The 25,772-nt window shown below is 42.0% G+C and overlaps 1 protein-coding gene across 5 annotated transcripts in view; it reads left to right on the forward strand.

Annotated features, from left to right (window-relative positions):
- The first annotated feature begins 353 nt into the window (after window positions 1-353).
- TRPC3 (transient receptor potential cation channel subfamily C member 3) overlaps window positions 354-25,772 on the forward strand; it is a 35,944-nt gene continuing 10,525 nt past the window's right edge. For 3 of the 5 annotated variants that reach the window (XM_085546898.1, XM_015861910.3, XM_085546899.1), the window contains exons 1-6: window positions 654-1,529; window positions 8,967-9,738; window positions 16,017-16,202; window positions 21,218-21,382; window positions 23,771-23,987; window positions 24,841-25,074. In XM_085546898.1, coding sequence (XP_085403024.1) covers window positions 1,297-1,529; window positions 8,967-9,738; window positions 16,017-16,202; window positions 21,218-21,382; window positions 23,771-23,987; window positions 24,841-25,074 — 1,807 coding nt within the window. In that variant the 5' untranslated portion in view covers window positions 654-1,296. Of the gene's footprint in view, window positions 553-653; window positions 1,530-8,966; window positions 9,739-16,016; window positions 16,203-21,217; window positions 21,383-23,770; window positions 23,988-24,840; window positions 25,075-25,772 lie in introns of those variants that run through there. The other 2 variants (XM_085546900.1, XM_085546897.1) reach the window with 2 other exon arrangements.

Below are 25,772 nucleotides of genomic sequence, written 5' to 3' on the forward strand. Positions count from 1 at the left end.
ACGCTGCTGGCTCAGCAGTGAGAGCTCTATCTGAGCAGTTGTATTAGGAGTCAGAGCCCACTTACTCTGCAGCAATTGGAGCACTTCACAAATTTCAGTTGCAGTAGGATCCAAGTTTTGGAATACAGATTGGCCACATAATGCTTAGGAAAAGTTTAAAGCTAGAGGAAAACATCATCTCAGTTGGATGTAGACAAAGGAATAGATGTATTGCACAAGTAAACCAACACACAGTCCCCACATACCTACTGTTCTGCATATTCCGCGTGTAACAACACACTCTGCCTTTGTTTTGTTCCGGCTGCGGTTTTGTGATGGAATATTTTCCCTACCACACTAAAAAAACTCCCAGCACAAGAAGCTGGAACGCATCTCTGTACAGCAGGAACCGTTGTGGCTGGTATCTATAGAGTATAATTACTTCTGACTGCATGCGATAGGCGTCTCAACATCCTCCCACTGCTTTTAGCTCGACACCACGCAGCATTAAACCAGCCGTTCTCAGGTAGCGACACCTGGAATCCTCTGGGAACCTGGATGCCTTCATCCCTGGTAAGCCACTCAAAATACGCTTTTAAAAGTAGATATATATATTTTTTCACTTAGAGATGTTGATCAAACTGCTCCCGGTGCAGAGGGAAACTGTTTCTGAACACCTCGCGTGAGCTCCCCGTGGCTGCGATACGCCTCACTCCGTGCCGTGCCCCACAGGCCGGGCGCTGCCCTCCAAAACCCCGCACCCACGGCGATCGACCCCGCGCCCTTCTGAGGTGCGCAAGCAGGAGGCGGTTGGCTTCCCCGCCCACCCCCTGCCTTTCTTTTCCATGCCCCCACCCTCCCCCTTTCTCTTCCCCAGAGCCGAGGCGGCCGCCGGGCGGAGGCGGTCCCGATGCCGGCAGGTGGGAGCGGCGGCTCCTCCTCGGCGGGGTGCCCGCGGCGGCAGGCGGTCGCCCCGCTCCGCTCAGCCGCGATGCTGCTCTAGTGAGGGATAATGACAAGGAGAGGCGAGGGGCAGAGCCGCCGCCGGGAGCCCCGTCTCTCGCTCTCCTCCCCGCTCGCCGCCGTTCCCCGGCTCCCGCTGTCGGGCCGCCTCGCTGACAGGCGGCGGGCGGAGAGGGCGGAGGGGCGGCAGGGAGATCGCGGTGCGGCTGCCGTTCCCTCCGGGCGCTCCGTGCCCGGCCGGGCAGCGCTGCCCGCGTCCTCCTCCTCCTCCCGCCTCCTTCTTCGCCTCGCACGCTGCCCGACGAGGTCGGCCGGGAGCAGCGGCAGCGGCCGCCGCCGGAGGAGACCCCGACCATGTCCAGCAAGAGCCGGAAGAGCAAGGAGCAGGGGAGAGTGACCTTCCCCCCGCAGCAGCAACAGCAGCAGGAGGAGGAGGAGGAGGCAGAGGAAGAAGAGCGGCAGCGCCGGCGCCGCGGCTGGAGAGGCGTGAACGGTGGGCTGGAGCCCCCGCCGCCGCCCCTGCGCGCCGTGAAAACCCTCCGGGAGCCCTACGGCTACTACCCGCCGCCGCCCTTCGCCAGCACCATGTAAGTCGGGCCCGGGGGCCGCCAACTTCCCCGGGCGGGCGGCGGGGCGGGCAACAGCAGCCGGGCGCCGGGCGGCCTCCGTCCCGTCGAGCCGAGCTCAGGTGCGGGGCAGGGCTCGGAGGGGCTGAGCACGGCGCGCCGCTCGTCCGGCCGTCGTTCTGCCGCTGGGGCCGGCCGGAGGGAGAGGCGGGGTAAAGCCGGTGCGGACGGGAGCTGCCGCCGGGACCCTTCGCGCTGTGCGCCGCAGGGATGCGGGGTAAAGCCGGGGCCCCGCATCCCCCCGCGCCCCCTGGCGGCCCCGCCGCGCCGGGCGGCCTGGTGTGTCCGCTTGGTGCGATGCGCGGCCGAGATCCGAGATCTTCGCTAAACTTTATTAGTTGCTCGGTAGCGGTTTTGAGAAAGAAATCAGCTCGTAGACAGCGTGTCTGGTGAGATTTGTGTGTTGTGTCGCTCCCTGCCTGCTGCTGTAGGTGCCGTGAAAACCCAGTCATCGATTTAAGTAAGGCTCGCTGAGCCTGGTGTGCCCCTTTTTTCCCTTTGTATCTTCAGAGCCCTCAGAGTGCTGCTTAAAGGCGGCCACTGGCAGAGAGCTGAAGCACCTGCACTGGGAACATCGGTGTGTGAGGTCCTGCTCCTCCGTTTGTCTTGGACAGTTTCTGTTCCTTGTTTTTAAAGGCTCCGTCAGGTCTCTGAGTCCCAGCCCTGGGCAGTATTTGCTGCAGGATAAATAAGTGCAGTTTTACTGATAGGAACGTGAACTTTCATTTCTCTGATTGACTGAATATGTCACGTCTGTAACATCACTCCATGTGTAACACTCTCCTTGAGTATTTCTTGAGCATCTGATACTTTCAAGGCAATATTTGATCATTAAGTATCTTGTTGACTAAATGACAAAAGCATTGAGTTTGAAGTTAACACATTCAGCATTTATAGAAAAAACCTTGAATAAAATCACCCCAGAGACAACAGTGAAATACAGGAGTAATGATCTCAGTCTAAGCCCTGTTTTAATCACAAATAAGAGCCTGAGCCCTGTTTTAATCACACTGCCATCCTGGCGCAGAAATTCTTTGCAAACATTTTGTACTCAGCAATCCAGCCTCTAAGTGAAGGGATTGTTCACTGCTGTTGAGCAGCCTGAAACTCGTGCTGAAGTCATTTGCCTGAGCTCTGACTGCAGTCAATGAGATGAGAGGATGTGGCAGTGGGCTCGCCAGCCTCGGTCATCAGTCTTCTTGAGGTGCTCATCTCTCCTCATTCCCCACAGAAAGAGCCGGGAAGATTAGTTCAGGCTCACACATTCACTTTTTAGACAGCACAAGCTGGGCAGAGGAGTTGTTATTTGGTAGCTCTTCTGTTTCCTGTCCTTGGAATTCCTTTCTGTAGCAAACTGATGTTATGCCAACTTGGGTTAAAGTTGAGTTCAGTTTACACAGCAATAAGCTTTTGGTCCTTTGGAAGCCCTTTGAACTGGCATGGCATCGGGGCTGCCATTTTACCTGTGGTATGTCCATGTTCATACACAGTGGGCTCTTCTGGAGTAACACTTTGTGGTTCTTGCTGGAGCCTAAAACTGTAGCATCTGTGAATGGGATGAGTGAGCATCAGATTGTTCATAATGTACTCAGGTGGATGTGCTTTGGTTTGCATGCAGTGATCAAGAAGATCCTTGGCGAAAAGGATTCATGATCTAAACTGCAAGAGAAAAGTGAAATGAAAGGCAATGTGAAAGCAGCTTTACAATCCTGTGTTGCTGCAGCTTTATGATCTTGGTTCTCCCCTGATGAGAACCCTTGTCTTTTTCTCTGTGTGCACCAATATGATCCTCTCATTAAAACGTAGTGCTCTTATTTCCACTGGGGTTCAGACAGGTGGTCTTTCATTTGGAAGTGTTAGTGATGAGCAGTGGTAGGGAACAGCTCTGCGTAGTTTTGGGGATTTTTAGGAGGTGGGAACGAACAAACTAAGTGTGTATATACCTCCTCCTGATGCCTCGTGGTGTTTTGCTCCTTTTTTGACTGGAGTTCTTTCCAGCTCCGTGCCAGAACTTCTGTGAGCTGACATGAGGGCATTTTGGATGATGGATTATGTCATTTCAGAGCAGTGGGAGAGCACAGACCGGGGTCAGATCTTGCAGCTGGCCTGATTTATGTTCTGTGTTGGGCTGAATCTGTCTCCATCTGATGTGAGCTACTGCCTTGGCTCTCCAGAAGGGAGAAGGAAGCTGTCATTTCATACATTTTAGCTTTGGTGCAGATTCCTACATTGTGTGAAATACATGCAGACTTCCTCAAAATGCAGTATGCACATACATGCACTTTACACCATTTCTTCTGGGGGGAAAAACAAAGCAGGCATTTAACAGTGGCCTCTTTTGGCCCATGCCCATAACTGAGGTTGGAGAGCTAGCAGAGAGTTTGCTTGAGAGAGGTCGGGTGAGAATTGCCTGTCCAACACTGTGCAGCCCTGCCTGCAATGGGGACAAAGCAAATGTTTGAGTTTGCTCTGTTTAAGAGACCTCAGGAGTCACGGGCTAAAATGCTGTGTGTACATATGTGTGTGTCTGTGCACATTCTGGGTGTAAGACAATGTGTCGTTCTGTGATTTCAGAGCAGGACCTTGGAGGTTACTTGTGGCAGCACTGTAGGCACAGTGTGTGAGTGCTGGGTGGCATTCAATACTGTGGCTGCCTGTGGAGGTGGGTGCATTGCTGCTCTGTGATGTACTTGTCTGATCTGCCTGCAATCACAGGGCTGCGTTTCATGGCTGCAATAGGTTCAAGGCTGCTCATGTACTGCAGTTTATTAGTGGGGTGCTTGTAAGCTGTGGGTGCCATCCTTCATTGCAATTAATAGTTCAGGAAGAGTAACTGCTTATTCTTCAGTATGAAAGTTGTACAATTACTCTGTAGCTCAAGGCTACAGAGGCTGAGAATGAAACTTCTTTTTTTCAACTCCTCTCTAGTTTTATTTCATACGTAATTTACAGAAATAAATATTAAAATAAAGTCTTGGAAACATGATTACAGGTCCTCTCAAATGCATCGTCCCATATTTCTGTCCTTCTTCCATAACTTTGAAAGGCAGAATAGATGAATAGATTTAGCAGAGGTTAGCACAGCGGGTTGAAGTAATCCATGGTAGAAGCGGAGGAATCGTAGTGCATACTCTGGTCCTGAGGAGCTGTTGCTTTGCTGAAGTTTCTAGTATTGTACTTAGGAATAATTCTGCCCAAGGGAAGTAAAGTCAATTTCAAGAATACTCTCCTGTGACAGGCAGCACTGCAGTGTAGTATAAGGTCATAGCGTATGTGATGCATGTAGGACCCAAGAGACAGACAAGGGCATTGCTTGCTTAATGGGGAAAGGAATATGTTTTTTAGCATGCGTATGAGAGTCAGACTTGTATCTTAAATGTTTTCTCAAAGCAGCTGCTTCTGAGTGTTTTTATGGCCAGAGAAACATGTCCTGATGGGGTGAGACTTGGGCTATTGCAGTTAAAGTGACTGCTCTTCTCCAGTACCATCCTTATTTGCGCTGAGCACAGAGGCTTTATCAGCTCCTTCACCTTTTTCCTGCTGTGAAATGTGAACAGTACTGGTGCAGAATGATGGAGGAGCTCAGCTTCACGCAACACTGTATTGTGGTGCATCACTGATGCAGAATTAATATGTAGTAATTCAACATTTTTCTGTGGTTTTTTTTTTTCCTTATATTCTATAGGTTCTCTTTTTAATTTTTTTTTAAATTATTTTTATTTTTATTTTTTTGACTATTGGGAACTGAAGTGAAGAAGAACATCATAATTTCCATCTCTTCTTCCCTCTGTTAATATAGGTTGTCACCTCCTTATGGGGCCAAGGATGAGAAGATGAACTTTAATGCTCTAAAAAACAGAGCATGAGCATTTATTTTAGTCACGTTTTCAAGGCAGTCCAATGATGATCAGAGGGCTGGAGCACCTCCCCCATGAGGACAGGCTGTGTGAGCTGGGGCTCTTCATCCTGGAGAAGAGAAGGCTCCAAGGAGACCTGATAGCAGCATTCCAGTACCAGAAGGAGGCCTACAGGAAAGCTTTGTGGGTTGACTTTTTATCAGGAAATGGAGTGACAGGATGAGGGGAAGTGGTTTTACACTGGAAGAGGGTGGATTCAGACTAGAATATATTCTTTACTGTGAGAGTGGCAAGACACTGGAACAGGTTGCCCAGAGAGGCTGCTAATGCCCCCACCCCGGAGCCCCTGGATGAGGCTTTGAGCAACTTGGTCTAGTGGGAGGTGTCTCTGCCTATAGCAGCGGGTTGGAACTAGATGATGTTAAAAGTCCCTTCCAGTGCAAACCATTCTATGATTCTGTGTTTTGAGATAGGACTTGAGATTGTTTTGGTTACCTAAGTTGACAAATATGGCATATAAATTTTACCAAAAACTGTTAAATAATTTTTTTGTTTGTTTTGAGCCATGTAGACCATTTTCTTGATGGTTTGGGATAGTTTAAGCATCTTAGTTAGAGGAAAAGGGGAGCAGAGGCTGGAATAGTGGCCTTGTACTCAACCCTTCCTGCTTACAGTGCACTGACTGGAGCTGCTCAGCCTTCAGGGCCTTGCTGCATGATGAGGGGAGGACGAGAGCAGGGAGGTACAGGTGACCCTGACTGAGCACCACAATGTCAACAAACTACAAGAGTTTTTGCTCCTTGTTCTTTTCAGAAGGCCTTGACAATATTTTAGTCATGAAAATACCAAGCAACCTCTATCTTTGTTTAGAGAAGATGTTGCAGTCACTTCAAATACATCATTTCTGTAACAAGATTTATAGTGAAGGAAATTTTCCTTATTGAGTATGGACATTCTAGTCTAACACCTTTGGAATGATATATCTCTTTTTACAGAAGTCAGATGAGTCACCTCAGTCACACACTGTGTTTTGAAGCAAATAGATAAAACAGAAAATAAAAGTGACATATTTCAAATTATACTGAAAAATTACCCTGTATATATGGGGGAAAATGTGTTATGTATTTCATAAAAAGATAAATGAGATTCAAGGTGAATGTTTAGAGTCTTGTTCAACCAAGAGTCAATCTGTTCTGTCTTTCATTATGGTGTACTTGATCTTTTTATTTCTTTATACTATTACAGCAAACAATTACATTTCTGTACCTGTATGTTTTAAGATGTGGAAGAGGAACAGAAGCCTATTAGTGCAGCAGACAATAAGATCTGGTTATCTTATTTAGAAGGTAACAATGAGATGGCAGTATTTCTTGTTTTATGTCTGATTATTTGGGGAGTAATGTGGCTGTTCACCACGTGTGCTCTGGGCCAAAGTCATCATATCTCAGTACTTCCAAGCATGAAAAATGCATAAACTTTAGATAGTAAATCAACCCCTGTGGTTAATGCAGTTGCAAATTCCATCTCCTACACAAACATTTTCATAGGTAGAAGGAAGGTGGTAAGGGAGTGAAAAAGAATGGATGTGATACGTGAAGCAAAGCAGCTTTGGGACATTTTTCTAAAAAGTAAGCACCAAACAGCATAATCAATGCTCCAGTGCCACCCAGGTCACTTCTAGCAGCACAGAAATACTTCATTTAAGAGAGTTCAGATGCTACGGGGACCTGCCTTTGGTAATGAGTCACTTCACTCAGTCACTTTCACTCCAATGAAACTTCCCATCTGTGCTAGCCTGTGTGCAAACCGGCTTTTACAGTGCTTGTAGCTTTGATAAAGTAAGATTTAATGTTCTGCTAAATTTATTACAACTGATGCAGACAGCTGGAAACCCAGGCATATTCTTGTAATCTGAATAGGATTAGGTCTGCCCAGTGAAAACCTGTAGGGCTGACATGGCAATATATGGTTGACATCCCTGGATTTCCCCATTACATGTTGTGTAGTAGCAGTGTAGCTGAGCTCTTTGCTAAAAGGTCACACACACAAATAAAAGACCACATATAAGGGAAGGTTGCTCACATTGTGGATTTGGTCCTGCAGCATTTAGGATTTGTAACTTTTGGAGCTGCCCTGCAGTTTCCACTGCATTCCCCTGAATGGTGGTCATAGTGCCCAAGGTGTGGGTGCCATTTCTTCTCTTGGTTCTGTTTTGTTGCAAACTGACAGGGTTTGCTTAAAAAGGACCTCTATCTATTTTGCTTTGCCCTCCGTCTCTTCAGGTGCACTTTACTTGGCTTTTGCACTGAGGATAGATGGATTAATTTCCTCTGTGGCTGTTTATTCTCATGTCTGAATTTTTCAGTGAGATGAATGAATTAATTTGCACAGTGTTCCTGTAAAAATGGAGGCAATTGTTTTTTCAATAGATGAGGAATGGAGATGCTGAGGATTTACTTTACCAGCTCATAATTCCAGTTTGTGTTTCTTCAGTTAGTTAGTTCATCCATTCTTTTCTCCTGTGCTCTTCTCATTTCTCCCTCTTTCTGCTTTTGCAGCCAGTGTTGCAGGGACTTCAAGGCTTCCCCAGTTAGTTCCCTGTTTCCATTCCCATACAATCTTGTCCTCCCTACACTTGTTTCTTCTTCACCATGTGTCTGCCATCCCATTTTTCATTAATTAAATCTTCAGCTTTTATATTGTTTTGCTCTTATTACAAGAATGCATGTGTTTTGTTTTGTTTTTTTTAATGAGCACTCAGTGACATCAGACAGCTTTTTCCTTTCAGTTCCTGCAATGGCAGCTGTGTAGTAGAGGTAGGCCCAACATAGCTCACAGCACTGCAGAACTCCAGTTGCAGAAGAGCTCATCCCAGTCTAGACTGCATCATGTCTGTTGTCAGGAATGTGTGAGTAGTTTAGCTACTAGTATCCAGAAAGTCTGCTGAACACGTATGCACTGGTGTTTTTCAAAGACGTCTAATGTGACTAGATTCACTTGTGAGTGGACCCTTCCAAATTCTGTTGCTGTTCCTTGTAGTAAGCACTAATAGGCATGAGATCAGGCTTCACTGTATACTGTATGTAGTTTATGAGACACTCACATGTTTAATTCCAGAGGCTCTTTCTGTTTTGTTGGCATGGTCAAGATTTTGTTCCCCTTAATATCAGATGTCGCTTCTCTTCATGAATCCCTCTTAGCACACTGTTATATACAGAATGAAAACACATCTACAATATTAAGTTGCACTTTTGATAGCAATTAAATGCCATCCACCACGGGGACTCAATCTGATGGTTGAAAGGAGGCAATATTTACACATATTGTATCATACTTGGCATAAATCAAAGGTGAAGGAAAGTGTTCTTTGTGCTGCCCGCTATAAGGGCAGATACTATGAAAGAATGCTTCTAGTTAATGGATGGGCAAATGGCAGGGGGCAAAATGAGGTAAGTGCTCATTTTTGTGGCCGCAGTAGAGCCTGAAACTACAGCTAACCAAGACTGAAATTTTGTTACTTTTTTACTTTTCTCCCCATTAGGTACATTGAAGAAAGTCCGTCTCTGAGGCGTATGACTATGATGAGGGAAAAGGGAAGGCGTCAGGCCATTAGAGGCCCAGCATTCATGTTCAACAACAGAGGCACTAGTCTAACTGCTGAGGAAGAGCGCTTTCTAGATGCAGCAGAGTATGGGAACATACCTGTGGTGCGCAAAATGCTGGAGGAGTCAAAAACACTGAATGTCAACTGTGTTGACTACATGGGCCAAAACGCCTTGCAGCTTGCTGTAGGGAACGAACATTTGGAAGTGACAGAACTTCTGTTAAAAAAAGAGAACTTGGCACGGATTGGAGATGCCCTGCTGCTCGCAATCAGCAAGGGCTACATTAGGATAGTGGAAGCAATTTTAAATCATCCTGGGTTTTCAGTAAATAAGCGACTGACTCTGAGCCCTTGTGAGCAGGAGCTCCAGGATGATGATTTTTATTCCTATGACGAAGACGGCACCCGCTTTTCTCCAGATATCACTCCCATCATTTTAGCTGCTCACTGCCAAAAATACGAAGTCGTGCACATGCTGTTGATGAAAGGAGCAAGGATAGAAAGGCCTCATGATTATTTCTGCAAATGTAATGACTGTACAGAGAAGCAAAAGCATGATTCTTTCAGTCACTCCAGGTCAAGAATAAATGCCTACAAAGGACTGGCCAGTCCAGCTTACCTGTCCCTCTCCAGTGAAGATCCTGTGCTCACTGCTCTGGAACTCAGCAATGAGCTTGCCAAATTGGCTAACATTGAAAAGGAATTCAAGGTAACGGTAGTTTTGTATTTCTTTCTGTCTTTGTTGTTTGTTTTGATGTTGATGCTGCCTTATAATGTCCTTATATGCTTGAAATAATTTCCTGTCTCAACTTTTTCAATTGCAAATGCTTTTGTATTTACTCTCTGTAGCTCTTGATTTTGCATTCTCAATACTTAAGTCTTTAAAAAGGATTTTTAAGTGAAATGGGAATGCTTCAGAGCTTCAAATGCTGCATATGGAGAAAACTGGAAAAGGAGATGGTGTGTATTCTGCTAAACTTGCAGAAGATGAAAAACAACTGCATTTGCTGTCACAAATAGTGTTTTCAGTTACAAATGCTTCATAGCATAAGAGCAGAAAGCAGAAACATTAAGCCTACTGCAGCAGTGACCTTATTCACATTTTGTTACTCATACTAATTTTGAATAATGTCTCTAAATTGTTAAGAATACAGGCAATAAATGTTCTTTTAATGCACCTTTTAGAACCGTCACTTGTCCAGAACTGTCTGTTAAGCTGATTACGGGTGTCTGCTGTTACCTGTTTCAAAGACACATCTGGTTTAGTATGTCAGTATCTCAGCTTTTCTGTATGTTTCAGCTTCTCCATCAGATGACTAATGGCTTAGTTAACTGTTGTTCAGTGATGGTTTGCGGACCTGTACTTTTTTTTAGTGCCTTGAAAAGTGTGCCCTCTTTGTGTGCCCCCTTCTCAAAAAAATTCACTGCCAACAAAATGGGACCAAACACACAATCCTCAATGGCAGTAGCATCAGAACACTATGTGTAATAGGATAAACTTGGCTTGGGGAAAGTGACAGGTTATTCTCAATGAGTAGTGATGTTAATAGCACCATGTCTAGTCATAGCAAAAATGTTAATGGGGTTCTGCAGGGTCAGTGTTGGGTGCCACTTTTTTTCACTAATATCTTCATAAGTGATCTGAGAGGGGCAAGAGATGCATTCGTCTTTTAAAACAACAGCAAGACTTGCTAATGCAATTTCTTCTTCCCAGAAGAAATATGCAACAGCTTGCTGGAAAATAGGCAGAAAGGCAAAAATGAAGTTTATCAAAGGAGAACAAATGGCTCCAGATATAGCTAAGTAGGTTAAAATACAATTTAAAAAGAAAGCTTCTGTGCTGAGGACGATTCAAGTATTATGCTGCTAACTAATAAATATATAAGTCAGCTTAAACCTTTTCTCGTCCTCCTTTGCTATAGGAACCTTCTCATATTGTGCAGTTTTGCACGTGAATTGAGTATTTACTGGAATGTATTTATTCAGTATGGCAAAAATGTCTGATTTTTCTTATCCTCTGCTGAAGAATCTCTTTGTGAACATAAAACTGAGGAGTTTGAGATTTGTATTGGATATGTTGAACCTGTTGGCTTTTGTGCTTCCCACAGTGAATCAATCATAGTTACAAGCCTCATTTAGAGATCATTACAGAAGGTTAAATCTCTGGTGTGTGTGGCTCAGTCTGGTTTCGTATTGATTTCTTTTCAACAAGGCCAGCTACTGAAGAGCCACAGAGTGTCCCAGAATCATGCGCATAAGATGGAGATATGTGGATTTTCTGAGTAATGCTTTGGTGGCCGAGGATGCAACCTCTATCTATCTATCTATCTATCTATCTATCTATCTATCTATCTATCTATCTATCTATCTATCTATCTACCTATCTACCTATCTACCTATCATCTTTTTTTCTGACATCTGGTTGCCCTTCTTGGGAAGAGGAGAAATAGGAAAGGAGGAAAGAGGAAAATGAGGTGAACAATTCTTTAGCATCACCGTCAGACTGAGGGTCCAAGAAGGGCTGAAACTGCATGACTGACAGCAAGGCTGTGTGCTCCAGTGGGGCTGTGTGTGGGTGTCTTGGACTACTGGCAGCATAAATGTTACATGAGATGCTGCACTGACAGCCCCGTGTGGAGGTAGGTTTAGGAGAAAGCAAGCAGTGCTTCTGTGGCTGACGGAAGTTAGCGGTGAGATCTGCTTAAAGGGATTTTTATGATACTAACTAGTTATTCGTAAACTCTATGGGACATTAAGGCCCTCTGCATACTCCCCTGCATACTTCAGCAATGCACTTCTTGGGTGCGGAAGATGAAATATCTCTCTAGGTGGCTTTCCCACAGAGAGTGAGTGTAGGATGAAGCTGCATTAAAACGCCCGAGGACAAAGCTTCTGAGTATATGCTTGCTGAATTGAACTTTACATCTTCTGCATATGCAAGTCCAGTCTGCTCCTATCTCTTAGCATTTATGCTAACAAATTCTGACATTTGTGTGCAAACCAGAGTTTGCACAAATGTGTTAAAGATGTGGGAAAGTGACTGAGGACATTCATTCATGACAGTCAGCTCCCCATTGAGGTCCTTAGTGTAATTAAAAATGTTACTACATTGATTCTGTTTTTTCATCAGAAATAAGGAGCCAGGATTCGAAGAAACCAATGAACTCACATTTTGCTGGGAAGATGCAAGACGTGGACAAAAGGAAGTTACTGAAAATGAGTTTAAAAAAAAAAACAACAGAAAAGATGGGGATACTGGAATCCCGAAGGCCACTGTACTCATTCTCTTCTGTCCTTAAACCTCCTTACTTCTTACTCCCTGTGAAATCCCTTTTCCAAGCTCCACTTGCTTCCTTTGCTGTTTTTCATCTATTTCACTGTAGTTCTTCTTGATCTTTTCATCCCCCTTTGTTCTTTGCTTCTGCTCATCTCTTTTTCAGTTATTCATTTACCTCTCCAGATTTCCTTTTTTCACCTCTTTTTTAAAGTACTCTTCTATCGTGTTTTGTTTTGTTTTTTAATTCTCTATTTTTTTTTAATTATTATTTTTTAATTTCTATCATCCTCCCATTAGATTCATGATTCATTCTCGCTTTTTTCAGCCTAGTAAAGCTTGGCTGGCTTGACTGAACCTGCAGGCGGCTCCTCTTTAGATCTGTGAACTGGCAAAGGGAACATCAGAGGTGATTGTTACCTGGCAGTCAAAGCAGCAAGGTACCATTTTAGTGGCTGCAAAAGCAGCATATCATCCCTTTGGCCAGAGCAAGAACTGCAGCGTTTCTTTTCCTTAGTGATTCCAGTCCTCATTAGATAAGTTGTCAGCAGGATTCCAGATGGAGTCACAAATTTCAGTTTGTTTTGTCCAAGTCAAGGCTGCTACCAAGCCCTAAAAAAACCCCCACCCTTTATTTTGCTATAGCTGCTGCTTTCACATTAAGTGTTGGTCTATGAAAGGAGCTGATTGGATTCTCAGGTGTCACATTTTCAGATTGTTTTAGGTGTGATAGACATTATTGGAAGGAAATTGGCATGAATTTCTGTGTTTAAGATGCAAGACTAGGATTCTACATCACTGGTGATGTAGAAGTTCATAAGTGACTTTATAATGAACATGCTTTTTTTCAGGGAGTGTGAACAGTTGTGAGTGAGAATTGCAGAAGCTCATGTCACATCAGAACTTGGTCCATTGGAGCAAGTATCCAAAAGGTTCTGCTTTCTATAGGATAAATCCCCATTCTCAGCTTTGCTAAAAACTCCCACTGAAACCAGTGGAAAACATGGACGTGCATCTAAAAGTAGCATTTGTCCCTAATCCAAGTAAATTTACATAGTGTTATCTCAGCTGAACTAACAAAGAACATTCGAGCTTGAGCTACGTTTAGGTCCAGCTTTTAAACAGCTGAGCTTGGATCCGTAATCGTTAGTGCAATTATGTTCTTGATTTGCATATACAGTTCCTACAGTTCTGTATGCAAACTGTCTAGCTATATTTGATCTCAAAAGAGCCGTTTAATACTTAATGCATGTGTGATTGTGTGTAATGCCTTTGAAGTAGTCATGCCAGTGAGCGTAGTCATGAATTGTGGCACTTATGGAATTGCAGCTCCTGTATAATAAGAAACATATTCATATGTTTTGCCTAACTATATGTAACTGCTTGTTATAACATCTCTTCAGAATAAATGTTATTGATTAAATCATTGTAATATTTTAATTCATAAGCTTCATTCTTTGCACATAGATGACTATTTCCTTGGTCCATAATCCTGCATAAAAACTCATGAGGTAGTCTCTAATATTCTCTTCTTGCAGAGAATAGGCAGAGTTGGACATGCTGAGATGTAGCAGCCAGTGTGTGATGGCACTGCTGGGGAGGCACTGTTCTGCAGTCCCAGTCCTCATCAGTTGTCTGTTACCCTCTGGTGTCAACTGCGGGCTGATGCTTTTGACTGGCTAAAAATGCCCATGCAGCCATTAGGGGCTTTTGAAAGAGATGGTTTAAGATGGTATAGCAAGGAAAACTGGCTGAGTCAGGCTGTGAGTTAATTGAAGAGGCACTTTGATCAGGGAGACAGAGTGCCTGTGTTATCATGAGAAACAGGTTAAGAACCCCACTGTGTAAGCAGGTCTGTTGGTGCCTCACTCTTTGTTTGGCATTCCCCTGAAAAATAGCTTCACCTTATTGAATTGGCAGCATGTGCAGGATGTAGCAGGGTTTTCCTACGTGGACTTGGATGCTTCAGACAGAGTTCTGATGGCATTTTTTAGGGCAGGGAAGAGATGAGTGACCTGGTGGCTTAATTTGCTCTAAGTGTCTTCTCAAGAAGGCAAAGATGTGTGTGGGTGACTGAGACACCATGGATCTGGTTTCTGCTACTCATGCAATGCCCTAGAGACAGAAGGTTGCTGGAGAACTGGGTCCCGTGATTGCAGTACGGGTAGCATTTGGCTGTTTAATTCTATCAAGCAATCAAATATCCTGAGAGAAATTTGATTTTACTAATATGTAAGTAAGGACCTGGAGATGGAAATCTGATGTGTTCTCCCAGTGTAAGATTCAAAACTTGAATCAGATATTAGCAACTGACACTTCTTCACTCTCATAACAGCATCCGAAAGCAATACAGCCTGTATTTAATCCTTGGCTTTACAGAATTAAGCTTAATCCATCACTTGTCCAATGTTGCTTAGCAATATGCATAGCTGTTATAGGAAAGTGGTCTATCCACTTATCAAGAAATGTTACAGCACTGTTAACTACTCAGTAGATATCCAGGTAGCTCCTCATAGTGGGCAGGTAGTACTTGTGAAGCAATCTGTCCTTCAGCAACTAGCAGGGCTGCTCACAGAGCAGATGGGTGTAATTCTGGGTAAATGGTGTTACTCCCTCGCTCTTAAAAGCACATTACTTCTCCAAATGTTTCTTCACAGTTAGCAAAGGAAGAAGGAGGAGTGTTTGAAGTGAAGATGATTGCCTGTGAATGGGCAGTACACTCATTCATGTGGGGACTTTTATAAAGCCATCTAAACTAAACTTTGTTAAACCTTAATGAGATGCCACCTTTGTTGGTTGATTCTCACAGATGTCCTCTTTTCACTTCTTTCCCCTAAATAATTGGAGTGTGTATTTATACCTCTATCCCATTCTGTGGATGCTAAGTGAAGAAGTAACAAAACTAGCAGTACAAGGAGGGAAAAGTAATATACTGAGGCAAAGGTGAGGAAGGTAAGGTTTTCAGGAAAAGAAAAAAAGGAAATGAAGGGGTGATGAAGGCAGAGGAATAGAGCAGTAGAGAAGAGTTTTTGAGAAAGTGAGGGCCACAAAGGAAAGAAATTTATACCCAGAAAATGATTTTTAGAAGATGATGTATGAAAATGAACAGTTGACCAAGGAACAGGGAATGCAGGAAAAACAGATACAGAGGACTCAGACTGGCATGTTGATGGCTGTGGCAGGGGAGGGAATGTTAAGAAGAGCAATGGAATAAATGAAAAAGGAGGCTATAGAAATGGAACACTTGATGCAACAAGGTAAGACAAGGAGATGCAGTCAAGCTTCCTCCTCCACCTGTGGCTTTTTGTGGGGAAATTGGAGGCTGCATCTCAGATAAAGTCGTAGAGATCTTTCTGAGGGGTCATAGACAGATGAATGAAGACAGGTTTCTACCAAGGTAATGGCACAGAGGTGATGAAAGACACAGAAGCATAAACAGAAGTGTGAACAAAGACTCAAATTTGTGTGCTTGGCAGTTGGCTTAAATTTTTGAGATGTAGCCACAAACGTTTTGTTGGAAGAGACCGGAGATAAATTGAAGTGTTTGCAATACTGACATACACAAACAACTGAGAAGATTAAAGGTCGTGCTTGAAAAATAGGCATAATCTTGCTTATAGGGAGACAGCATGAAGTTGCATGTTCTTTTTCCCTTGGTGTTAACTCTTAAGCCTGTTCCTCACATGTCATTTTCTCTGACCCTTCTGTTTCAGAATGACTATCGTAAGCTGTCTATGCAATGCAAAGATTTTGTGGTTGGAGTTCTTGATCTCTGCCGAGACTCAGAAGAAGTGGAGGCCATCCTTAATGGGGATTTGAATTCAGAGCCAGTTGAAACGCAGAGACATAGAGCATCACTGAGCCGTGTGAAACTGGCCATTAAGTATGAAGTGAAAAAGGTAAGTGCTTTCAGATGACGTAATATGGACAGTGTCATCTCACTGTGCCATGGGTATTAAGAACTCACTAATGCTCAGTTGCATTAGTGAGATGGTGCATGTAATCGAGACTCTCACAAGGTGGAAGCTGGCAGAAGGGAGCTGCAGTGAAGAAGTTCTGCTTAATCTGTTTTACGCTTCTGAGAATTGGCAGGAGGTTTTAATTACATAAATCAGCTACGCTAGCAAGGCTATAGGCAGTTGTTCAGATCTTTCTCTTGATTAAATAAATCTAAAAAAAAATAAATAAAAAAGTACGTGGAGCCAGATTTCCACTTAGTGAAAGTAAAGGATGTGCCTTCCTGCCAGTCTGTGATAGCCTTCTCTTTTGAGTAGACATAGTTTATGTAAACAGTTGGCTTCGGCAAACCAAAAAGTGGACTGGTTTGTTCATTACGTTTTCTCTTACCTTTGCTTTCTGCCTTCAATAACTGAACAAGGCAAGTAAATTCTGGAAAATAAATTTTTGAAAGTCTGGCAGCTTTCTACGTGTGAGCACACACATGTCTTCCTTTGGAAGAGAAGTGTTCCTTTTCCTGCTTTGAAAGGAAAAGCAAGCATTTAAGTTGCCTTTAAATTTATGGTTCTTTAGTTTATTCTAAAATATGGTGGTAAGATAAACAGTTTATCTGCAACTGTGTGGATGTAATAAAAAGTGGTATTGTAGTGAGTAATCTTAAATCATTTACTTTCTGTATTCCTCCCAGAAGATTGTTAACAATCAGTCCTGAAAATGTTGGGAATATTTTCGTAGGTGGTTTAATCAGTTACTTTCACTTTTGCATTTATGCACCTGTATCTGTCAGTAGTTTGTAAAGTGCAACGTATTTTCAATTGGTGCCTGTAGGTATTTTTAATGAACAGTTACTTTTGTGAATGAATGCTACATGTGAACAATAAAGCTGAGTACATTCAACATAATGTATATCCATTTGCTGCGGCAATTTTCAGTATTCATCCATGCTGTTCTCTTCCAGATCCCACAGCACTAGCACAGAAAGTAGCTAACTTTGTGTCCTGCTGTGATAATACTCAAGAAGTACCGCAACACCTATGTATTATTTACATGGACACGTTGTTTCCATTCTTAACAGCCATTACAGGTTCATCATCTCCTCCAAGAAGTCTGGTGTCTTTCAGAATAAATAACCCTCTATAATGTGGCCACCTGTTGAGCCAATCTGCCATATACAATGAATTGCAAGCAACCTGCTAGAACATCTGGGAAATATTCATGTTTATCATATGCCCAGAATGCTGTAGCAGAAATGGTAAACACAGATTTAAACAACAAATTTCTATTTCCTATATAGAATTGTTCTATAGCAGATAGATATGTATCAACTGCCAAAATCCAAAGTAAATATTTGTAGTTAACTAGGAGAACGGAATGGGGAAAAATCAAAGCATATGAACATGTAATCATACCTAAATAACATATGGATTCTTTATGCTTTTGCATTTCAGATTTCTAAACCTCAGCAAACCTTTGCTCTGCTTTCTTACTGCTCTGCTTTCTTACTGAGAACTGTGGTTTTCTTCTAAGAGTTGTCTCCAATGACATTTATTTCTGAGCAAAGGACCACCCAGATCTGTTAAGAATAACAGCGCAAAAAAGACAATTCCATGTAGCAAACTTGTTCTCTTCTTCTGTGAGAGATTAGTTATTTGTAGATGAACTCAAGAGTTTGGCTTCAGTTCCTAACAAGTACAGTTCAGAACCTATGAGACTAATGATCTTGGTGGGAGGACATAAACAGATGGTGCAGAGTTATTACCATATTCATACATGGTCTGTGCTGTGTAAGTGGCCATTGCAGAGGGCGTGACGAAGGTTGAGCCAGGACATTTCTCTGCTGTGGTGGTCTTTTGATGCTGGGATTGGCTCCATGCAGCTGTGGGAGATGACTGTGATATTCTGACTTCAGATCAGATTCAGACGTGGGAACTTTACGAGAGTTACTTTGAATGCTAAAACTTGAGGAAGAAGGCAAGGATGTGGCTTACATTTCTTAGCTTTTGGAATTTCTAGCTGTGCTTCCAGATCAGGTATGCTAAGGTCGGTTCACTGTTGTAAGAATGATAATACGGTGAAACAGAGCAGCAGTTCTGTGAATTGGTTAATGAGCCATATGTCCTTTGTGGGGAGAGGAGAGACAGGAAAAAGCATATGATAAGTGAGCAAATGCTCTCAGAAGTTCTCCGTTGGGAATTGGAGGTTTTGCTTCTATTACTAAGGAAACTCTTGCACTCAGTACCATGGCTCTGCATTGAAGGGCAGCCCATCCTTGTAAACAAGGTTTAATTTTTGAGGTAAGGTTCAGACTAAAACTGCAGGCCCAAGAGTGAAGGTCTAAGGGGATCACAAGCCCAGAAAAGGTGTTTACAAGTATTCTTGCTTTCTCTGCTGAATTGTTGTTGCTATATTGCTTTTAGTAGTGCATCTTAACTCTGTCTGCAGACTGCCAGCAAAATTTGAGAGGACTTGCTGACACTGAGCCAAATTCTGCTGCTCTGCTGAAATGAGAATCAAAATGGAATTTCCAAGTGAAATCAATAAGGTTTGAGTAAAATCACAAGACTGAATTCTCGAATACTGAAGTTTCTAATAGACGTGAATGAGAATTCAAAATTCTCTGTGTTGTGTGCTGGTGAATCAGGTTATGCCTGGATCTGCTCCTGCCAGATCTGAACTCAGTCATTAAGATGTTAGGAATAAAGAACATGCTAATCATTCTTAGTCATACAGAAAAATAAGTCTATACTGATCACTTGATTCACAGTCATGGAACCGAATGTTTCTAAAAAGCTGCAGCCAGTTATGCACTGTAAAGCAGATAAATTACATTCTGGTATTCCTTAGTAACCAGATGTGGATCTTGTGCATCTCTGTGTATGCTTGGGTTTGGGGTGTGTCCTAATGTATTAGACAAATATGATAATAAGCTTAAATCAGCATATGTAATGAGAAGCTGGTGACTGCATGGGAAGTAGGTTGAGAAAAGAGAAATATGGAAGGAAGAATGTATAGGGTGTGATTGGTAGGTGAAAGATGATGTATTCTCTGAGGAGATGAAGCTGGGAACATGTGGAGATACAGGAAAAATACCAGAACAGGCTAGAGTTGCTTTTAAAACAGTAAAAAATCAAGTATTTCAATAAATCCAAAGAGAAGGATAAGTTGCAGAGATCTTTTGGATCAGACAAATGCCATGAGTTGCTGTGAGGGATTGGAAGTGGTGCATGTTGTACAATTACCAACAATTAAATAAATTACTAAGATCTTAAGTGCCCTCAGACTTACTGCCAAAGAAGAACTTGCCATAACCATTGGCGTCTCACTTGCTAGCTCCTCCTTTGGCTGAGGAAAGTTGCAGCACAGGCTGATATCCTCTTAGCATCGCAGCAGAACGTTGATGGATCCAGAGAAATAAAGGAGTGAACAGCTTTGGGTGAGATGTAAGGGGGCCCTCGGGCTGATTCCTAGCCTTGGGCAAGCACCCTGACAACTCCTTTGCTGTTTTTTTCCACAGCCCTCTGGCAATAGGAGGTATGATGTAGGTGTTTCTTTCCTCTTATCTTCCCTACAGGTTTAAGCCTGTTTTTTTCTAAAAAGTCTTTGTAATTTTGAAATGATTACTTACCTATCTTTGCCCACAGTTTATCTGCTGAGGTGTTTGTCCTTTGGCCTGACTTGAAAAGAAGAGACAGGGGCATATGTCAGAATGCACGGTTTACTCAAACACACAAAGAGCCTCTTTTTCCTGAGCCAGGCTGGCAGTTTTTATGGTGCATAAGCTCAAAAACTGACAGTCTATTAGAGAGAATAAAAATGTCGTTTTATTGTTACTAATTTCTGAAAGATTTTTGAGCCTTTTTTTATTTATTGCTGTAGGCCATTCCATGATATCAACAAACTGTGCCAGTATGTGATCTCAGCTACCAAATAGCATATCAAAATACAGAGGGGCTTCTGTTTTAGAGCAAAGTGGTTTAGAATATGAAGATACTTCCCTCTTTAGAGTTAATGCAACAGCTTCAGATCCTTCCTCCTGGGAGATTTAAGGTTCCCTGTTTTCATTGCCAGTGATTTAATTTGCTTTTTCTGAAGAAGTCTGCCCTCTTGTACTACTGTATGCTCTTATTAATGATTTTAGGAGTATAAATGGAGTTTTGCAGGCAAGACCTGGCATACAGCAGTGCATATGGTACACTGTGATCTCAGCAGAGTACAAAGCCTAATGAAATTGATACACAACATTTACAGTATTATTTTTTTTAAACTATGAGTGACTCAAATATAATCCCTTTTAAACCAACATGCATTCATTAGAATTATTTTCAAAACCTTGTTGTGAAACCATTCTTCACTCTGATTTACTAGTAATTGCCTCATTTTGACAAACATGTTATCCAGTAGCTTCAAATGGCTGTGATTTACTAGGCTTCTTACCCTGCTGCTCGACCAACACCCCATGTGCTCTTGTAATGCAGCAGTCTTGTGGAACATGGGTTAATTACAGTAATAGTGATAATGATGAGTGTGACAGTACTTTGGAAATAGACTTGACCAGAAATGTAAATATAATGAGAAGGAAGCATAGGGAGCTGCAGCACTCTTCCCTCCAACCTCTTATGCTTCTTCTGCACTCTCTTAGTTTCATGGCATGATCCTAACAGAAGTGGCTGTACAGTCTTTATCCATGTAGCAGATGGCTTCATTCTATAAAAATACAACAGTGCTTTAAAAATGGGGCAATACATATTTTCAGCCTGTGCAACCCTGCCCTTATAGTGCTTGTTTTAATGAACTCAGCATTTTCTTCTTTATTTATTAACATTTCTTTTAAAAGAAAGAGGAGAAGGTATGTTTTTAGGGTCTGCATTAACTGCAAATGTTTGAGATTTGCTGATCATTTACGAGGCGTTCATATAACTCATTCAAAATGTTAAATTTTTACTTGTTTCCTTTGCAGTTTGTGGCTCATCCAAACTGTCAGCAACAGCTACTGACTATCTGGTATGAAAACCTCTCAGGACTGCGGGAGCAAACCATAGCCATCAAGTGTCTGGTTGTGCTGGTTGTGGCACTGGGCCTTCCGTTTCTAGCCATCGGTTATTGGATTGCACCATGTAGCAGGGTACTGACTTTTAAAGATTACAAATCCTGTACTGTTCTGGGTAATGTTTTTCTGGCATTCCAAGTGTCATGATGTGCCTCTAAGTCTGCTGCTTCCAAATTTAACTAATTAATGATATTTTTAGTAGTCTGTAGTCTTAAGCCAAATTATGCTACTTGCTTTATTTGCACTGTAAGGAGAGGGCCATGTGAGGAAGCATGAAAATACTGTTAAGCTTATAGAAGGAAAAAAAAAGCCCTTCTCTGTGAGGTGAATGATCTACAGAAATTTAAGGGAAGAAAACCCAAAATTCAATCCATGCTGTGTCATTACATTCTTATACTTATGGTACTATGGTGGATTGGTTTGTGCTTTTTAAATCACCACCCAGTTGGCCAGAAGGTTCTGTAAGAGTTCTCCTTTGGTAGCACCTGAAGATCTGAGGCTGCTCCCATATCAACAAATAGCAGAACATCTGTTGACTTCACTGATGCAGAATTTAATCTTAAGTAAAATATTTGTTATTAGTCTGTTTGCCAGGTGAACCATATAATAGAAATCAAATTAAACACAGTTTTTCAACCATGCGCTAGAGTATATTCTTAAGAACCTGTAAATGTAGAGACTTACCTTCCAAAATGATAGGAAAATACAGCTTTCTCGGCTATATAAAAATGAAATCCTTGTGTTCTTTTGTGTGTCAAGTGTCTGAAAATTAAGTACATTACTATGTCTTCATTAAATCGGAAGGAGAAATATTTCTCCAAGTTACATTAACATTATTTAAAAATGTAAACTTACTTTTCTTACAGAATGTTGATCTTTTAGTTTTCTTTCCTTAGCAAATCTGCAGCAGAGAAATGTTTGATTCATTTATATACTTTTCTTGTAGTTTATCTCAAAAAGGAAAATATTTTGCCCCTCTCCTGCATGTTTCAAGGGAACCTGGTATTTCTCCTCGGTTGAATATTGTTTTACTTTTAAGATAAACCTTGGTGATAGAATATAATTGTTGTTCTGATTATTTTCTGAAGTTACTTTGTGATTATCTTTAGTGAAGATATTCCTCACAGCTCCATGCCATAGAAATATTTTTTTTTAGGTAGTATCTAATATGGAAAAGTGACATTTGTCCTCGAGCTTTAGTTCTCAGTACCAGAAACTCCTGACTTTTCACAGCGCTCATGTCAAGTAAACGTACTGTACATTCAGATCAGTTACTTGATGTTGTAATTTCAAAATGCTTCATAAAAGGTCAGGAGCAGGAAAGGAACCTGGGATTGTTTGCACAGGTAGCAAATGCAGTTCAGTGTGTGCTGGTCTGCTTAGTTCATGGTAGCTGACCCCAGTTTCAGGAAATCTGTTCCTTGAAATAAGAAAGCTACTTACAGTTCCCCACCTGCTGAACTCAGCCTTTTTCGTCTTACACAGTACACAACACTGCTGATAACGCAGCACTTCACATATGATTTTAGGATGCTGAATAATGTTTCTTAATGTATGTGATAATGTGTCACATCTGAACTGGATACTAACATTAATAAAGACAAGCATTATGTGTGCAGCAACGTGTTCTTCTCATGGAGGAGACCTTTAACTTTAATAAGTGTGCTGCAGCTAGGTCAAAAAAGTCTGCCTGGCATCCAGCTTACCAGACTTTGAGCAGAGGAGGAACAAGCCTTCCATTCAGAAACACAGAAGGGAGTATATTCTGAAGGTACAACTCCTTCCTTCCAAAGCAAAGTAGTCTGGAAGGGACAGTTAAACTCAGTTGTGTAGTCCCCCCCAGAGTACTCCAAGCAGGGCCTCTGCCGAACCTCAGTACCAGCTCCAGACAGTGACAGTGGTCTTCTAGAGGTAATCATTCCTCTCTTGAGCTGAGGAAGAACTGTTTGTACATATGCTGTTCCATATTTCTGCCAGGTGCAATTGTGAATGCATCAGCTTAATTTATTTGAAAAAGGTATTATTTCTGATATTTTCATTTGTAGTCCACTGTGATGGAATAGTCATTAGTTTTAGCAGACATTTGCAGGTTATTTATCTAGGATTTTCTTCTCTGAATATATATTCTCCAGGCCTGCATTGGCAATCTGTGGGCATTAGAAACTATTTTCTATGACTGCCATTGTACAGTTGTAACTTCTTGGGGCACTTCCCAATAAATATTGCCATCTAGAGTTTGTTGAATAACATAAATGTTCACTAACAGAACAGCACGTTCCATGTGGCTGCCTTTGAGAGAGTTTTGTCTGCAATGGCAAACCATCACAATTCAGTGCATTTGGAACCTTTGAAAGCAGCATTTCAGACTGTCCTGAACAATGAGTGCAATGCTTCTGAAATACGCAATGTATAAGTTTGTTACTTCAAAAAGAAAATGTGACTGCTTTCATTCTGTCTTTACAGCTTGGAAGAATTCTTCGAAGCCCATTTATGAAATTTGTGGCACATGCAGCATCCTTCATCATTTTCCTAGGCCTGCTGGTGTTCAATGCCTCTGACAGATTCGAAGGTATAACAACGCTACCGAATGTCACTGTTACTGATTACCCTAAGCAGATCTTTAGGGTGAAGACTACTCAGTTCACCTGGACAGAAATGCTGATCATGGTGTGGGTACTTGGTAGGTATATTGCCCCTTTGTCTCTGTGTCACTGTTTATCTGCAGTTGTTACTTCTAAAAGAAAGAATTGCGGGTCTCAAACCTTTGCTTCAACTGCTGCATTGTTACAGTAAGCCTGCACAGCAGAGCAATACATCAGAACCAGTGAAAGCATCTCTATGCCTGCCCCCTCTTGTAGTGCAGAGCAAAACCATTGATTTGCAATGACTTTGCTGCACTGTTTGGTAGTTCTGACATTTGTAACAGGAACACAGACTTGTTGGAGAGAACACAATAGAAATTTTGCTTTGAAGTGGTTTACTTAAGTAGGATTAAGAAGTCTACTGTGCTGCTGTATGCATGAGAAGATCAAGAATTTTCACTGCTTAGTTACTGTACTGACACATCAGTGCTTATGTGGCATTGCTGCTTAGGTAGCATTTGGAGAAATCACTGTTTCTACCAAGGGGCCAATGAGTCAGTTCTCATTATTCAGTATTCATCACAAAACCTGATCAGATATCAGCCTGTTAGAAGCTGTGTGTCAGAAAGTGCCATCTTCTAGCATTTCATCAGTCAGGTTCTTTATATAGGAAAACGTCAGGTAGCCACATGATAATGTAGCATTCTCAGCTTTTACAGGCTGCAGAAAAGAAGTATAACTGTGGCTGCTACACAAAGGTGCCTCACTTTGCCTTTTGAATCACCTGTATGTCCTGGCTTAAGCACTCTCTTTATGTCAAATTCTGCTGGGGCAGGGAGGTCAGTGCACCTTGATCAAGCTGTGTGACAACACTGTGACACTGCAAATCATGGAATTTAAATGGAAGTGTTGTGGCTGACTTTGCTATATTGTTTAAATTTCTTGTTGCAGGTATGATGTGGTCAGAATGCAAAGAGCTGTGGCTGGAAGGACCCAGGGAATATATCTTGCAGTTATGGAATGTTTTGGATTTTGGGATGTTGTCCATTTTCATTGCTGCTTTCACAGCGAGGCTTCTAGCATTCCTGCAGGCCACTAAAGCACAACAGTATGTGGACAACTACATCGAAGAGAGTGACCTCTCTGAGGTCACACTTCCTCCAGAAATAGAATATTTTACCTACGGTGAGTTTGAATTTTCTGCAACACAAATCTTAATAATGAAGAAACTGATAAGATGCCATTAGCATTTGAAGACTTGAAATGAGTATTTTCATATGTTTGTATTCATAGCATTATTTAGTCAATTCTGCATTTGTATTTTTCATTCTCTTCTATTTAAGCTATAATCATTATGATGCTAATTTGGCAAATGTTTGACTGTGTTAAAACCAAGTGATAGGCCAAAGTAAGGACAAAAGTCCAAATAACTGCTTATTATTTAACTGCCTTCTGTTGTAACCATTTGTACAGAGCTAAGTTTGACTGTTGCGATATTAAACCTTCGCAAGCTATATTTTATTCTCAACATCAAGCACAACAGATGCAATTATGATGAGAATTTATTTTTTGCTTACTTCAGTTGTTCAATACCATCATTCATATTGTGAAGAGCTATCAATATTTTGTGCTAAAGGAACGATGCTAGACCCAGTAATCTGTTCAAATAGAAGGAAAGTACTAATAGTTGTTGCAGCACAGAAACTGTAATCAGAGATGTGATGAGGCTGTTTGCAATGTCAGTAAAGACTGCATTTGCTCTGGGCAGTAAATTTGAGTGAATGTTTTTGAGTGTCTATGTAGTACAGTAGTAGAATTGGCTTTGTTTACTTTAAGTGCTATAGAATCGATTTGAAATTGGACATACGGAAATACATACGTAG

The sequence above is a fragment of the Coturnix japonica genome, chromosome 4, assembly GCF_054131305.1.
Source record: "Coturnix japonica strain WE chromosome 4, WE-NBRP24, whole genome shotgun sequence".
Taxonomy (NCBI): domain Eukaryota; kingdom Metazoa; phylum Chordata; class Aves; order Galliformes; family Phasianidae; genus Coturnix; species Coturnix japonica.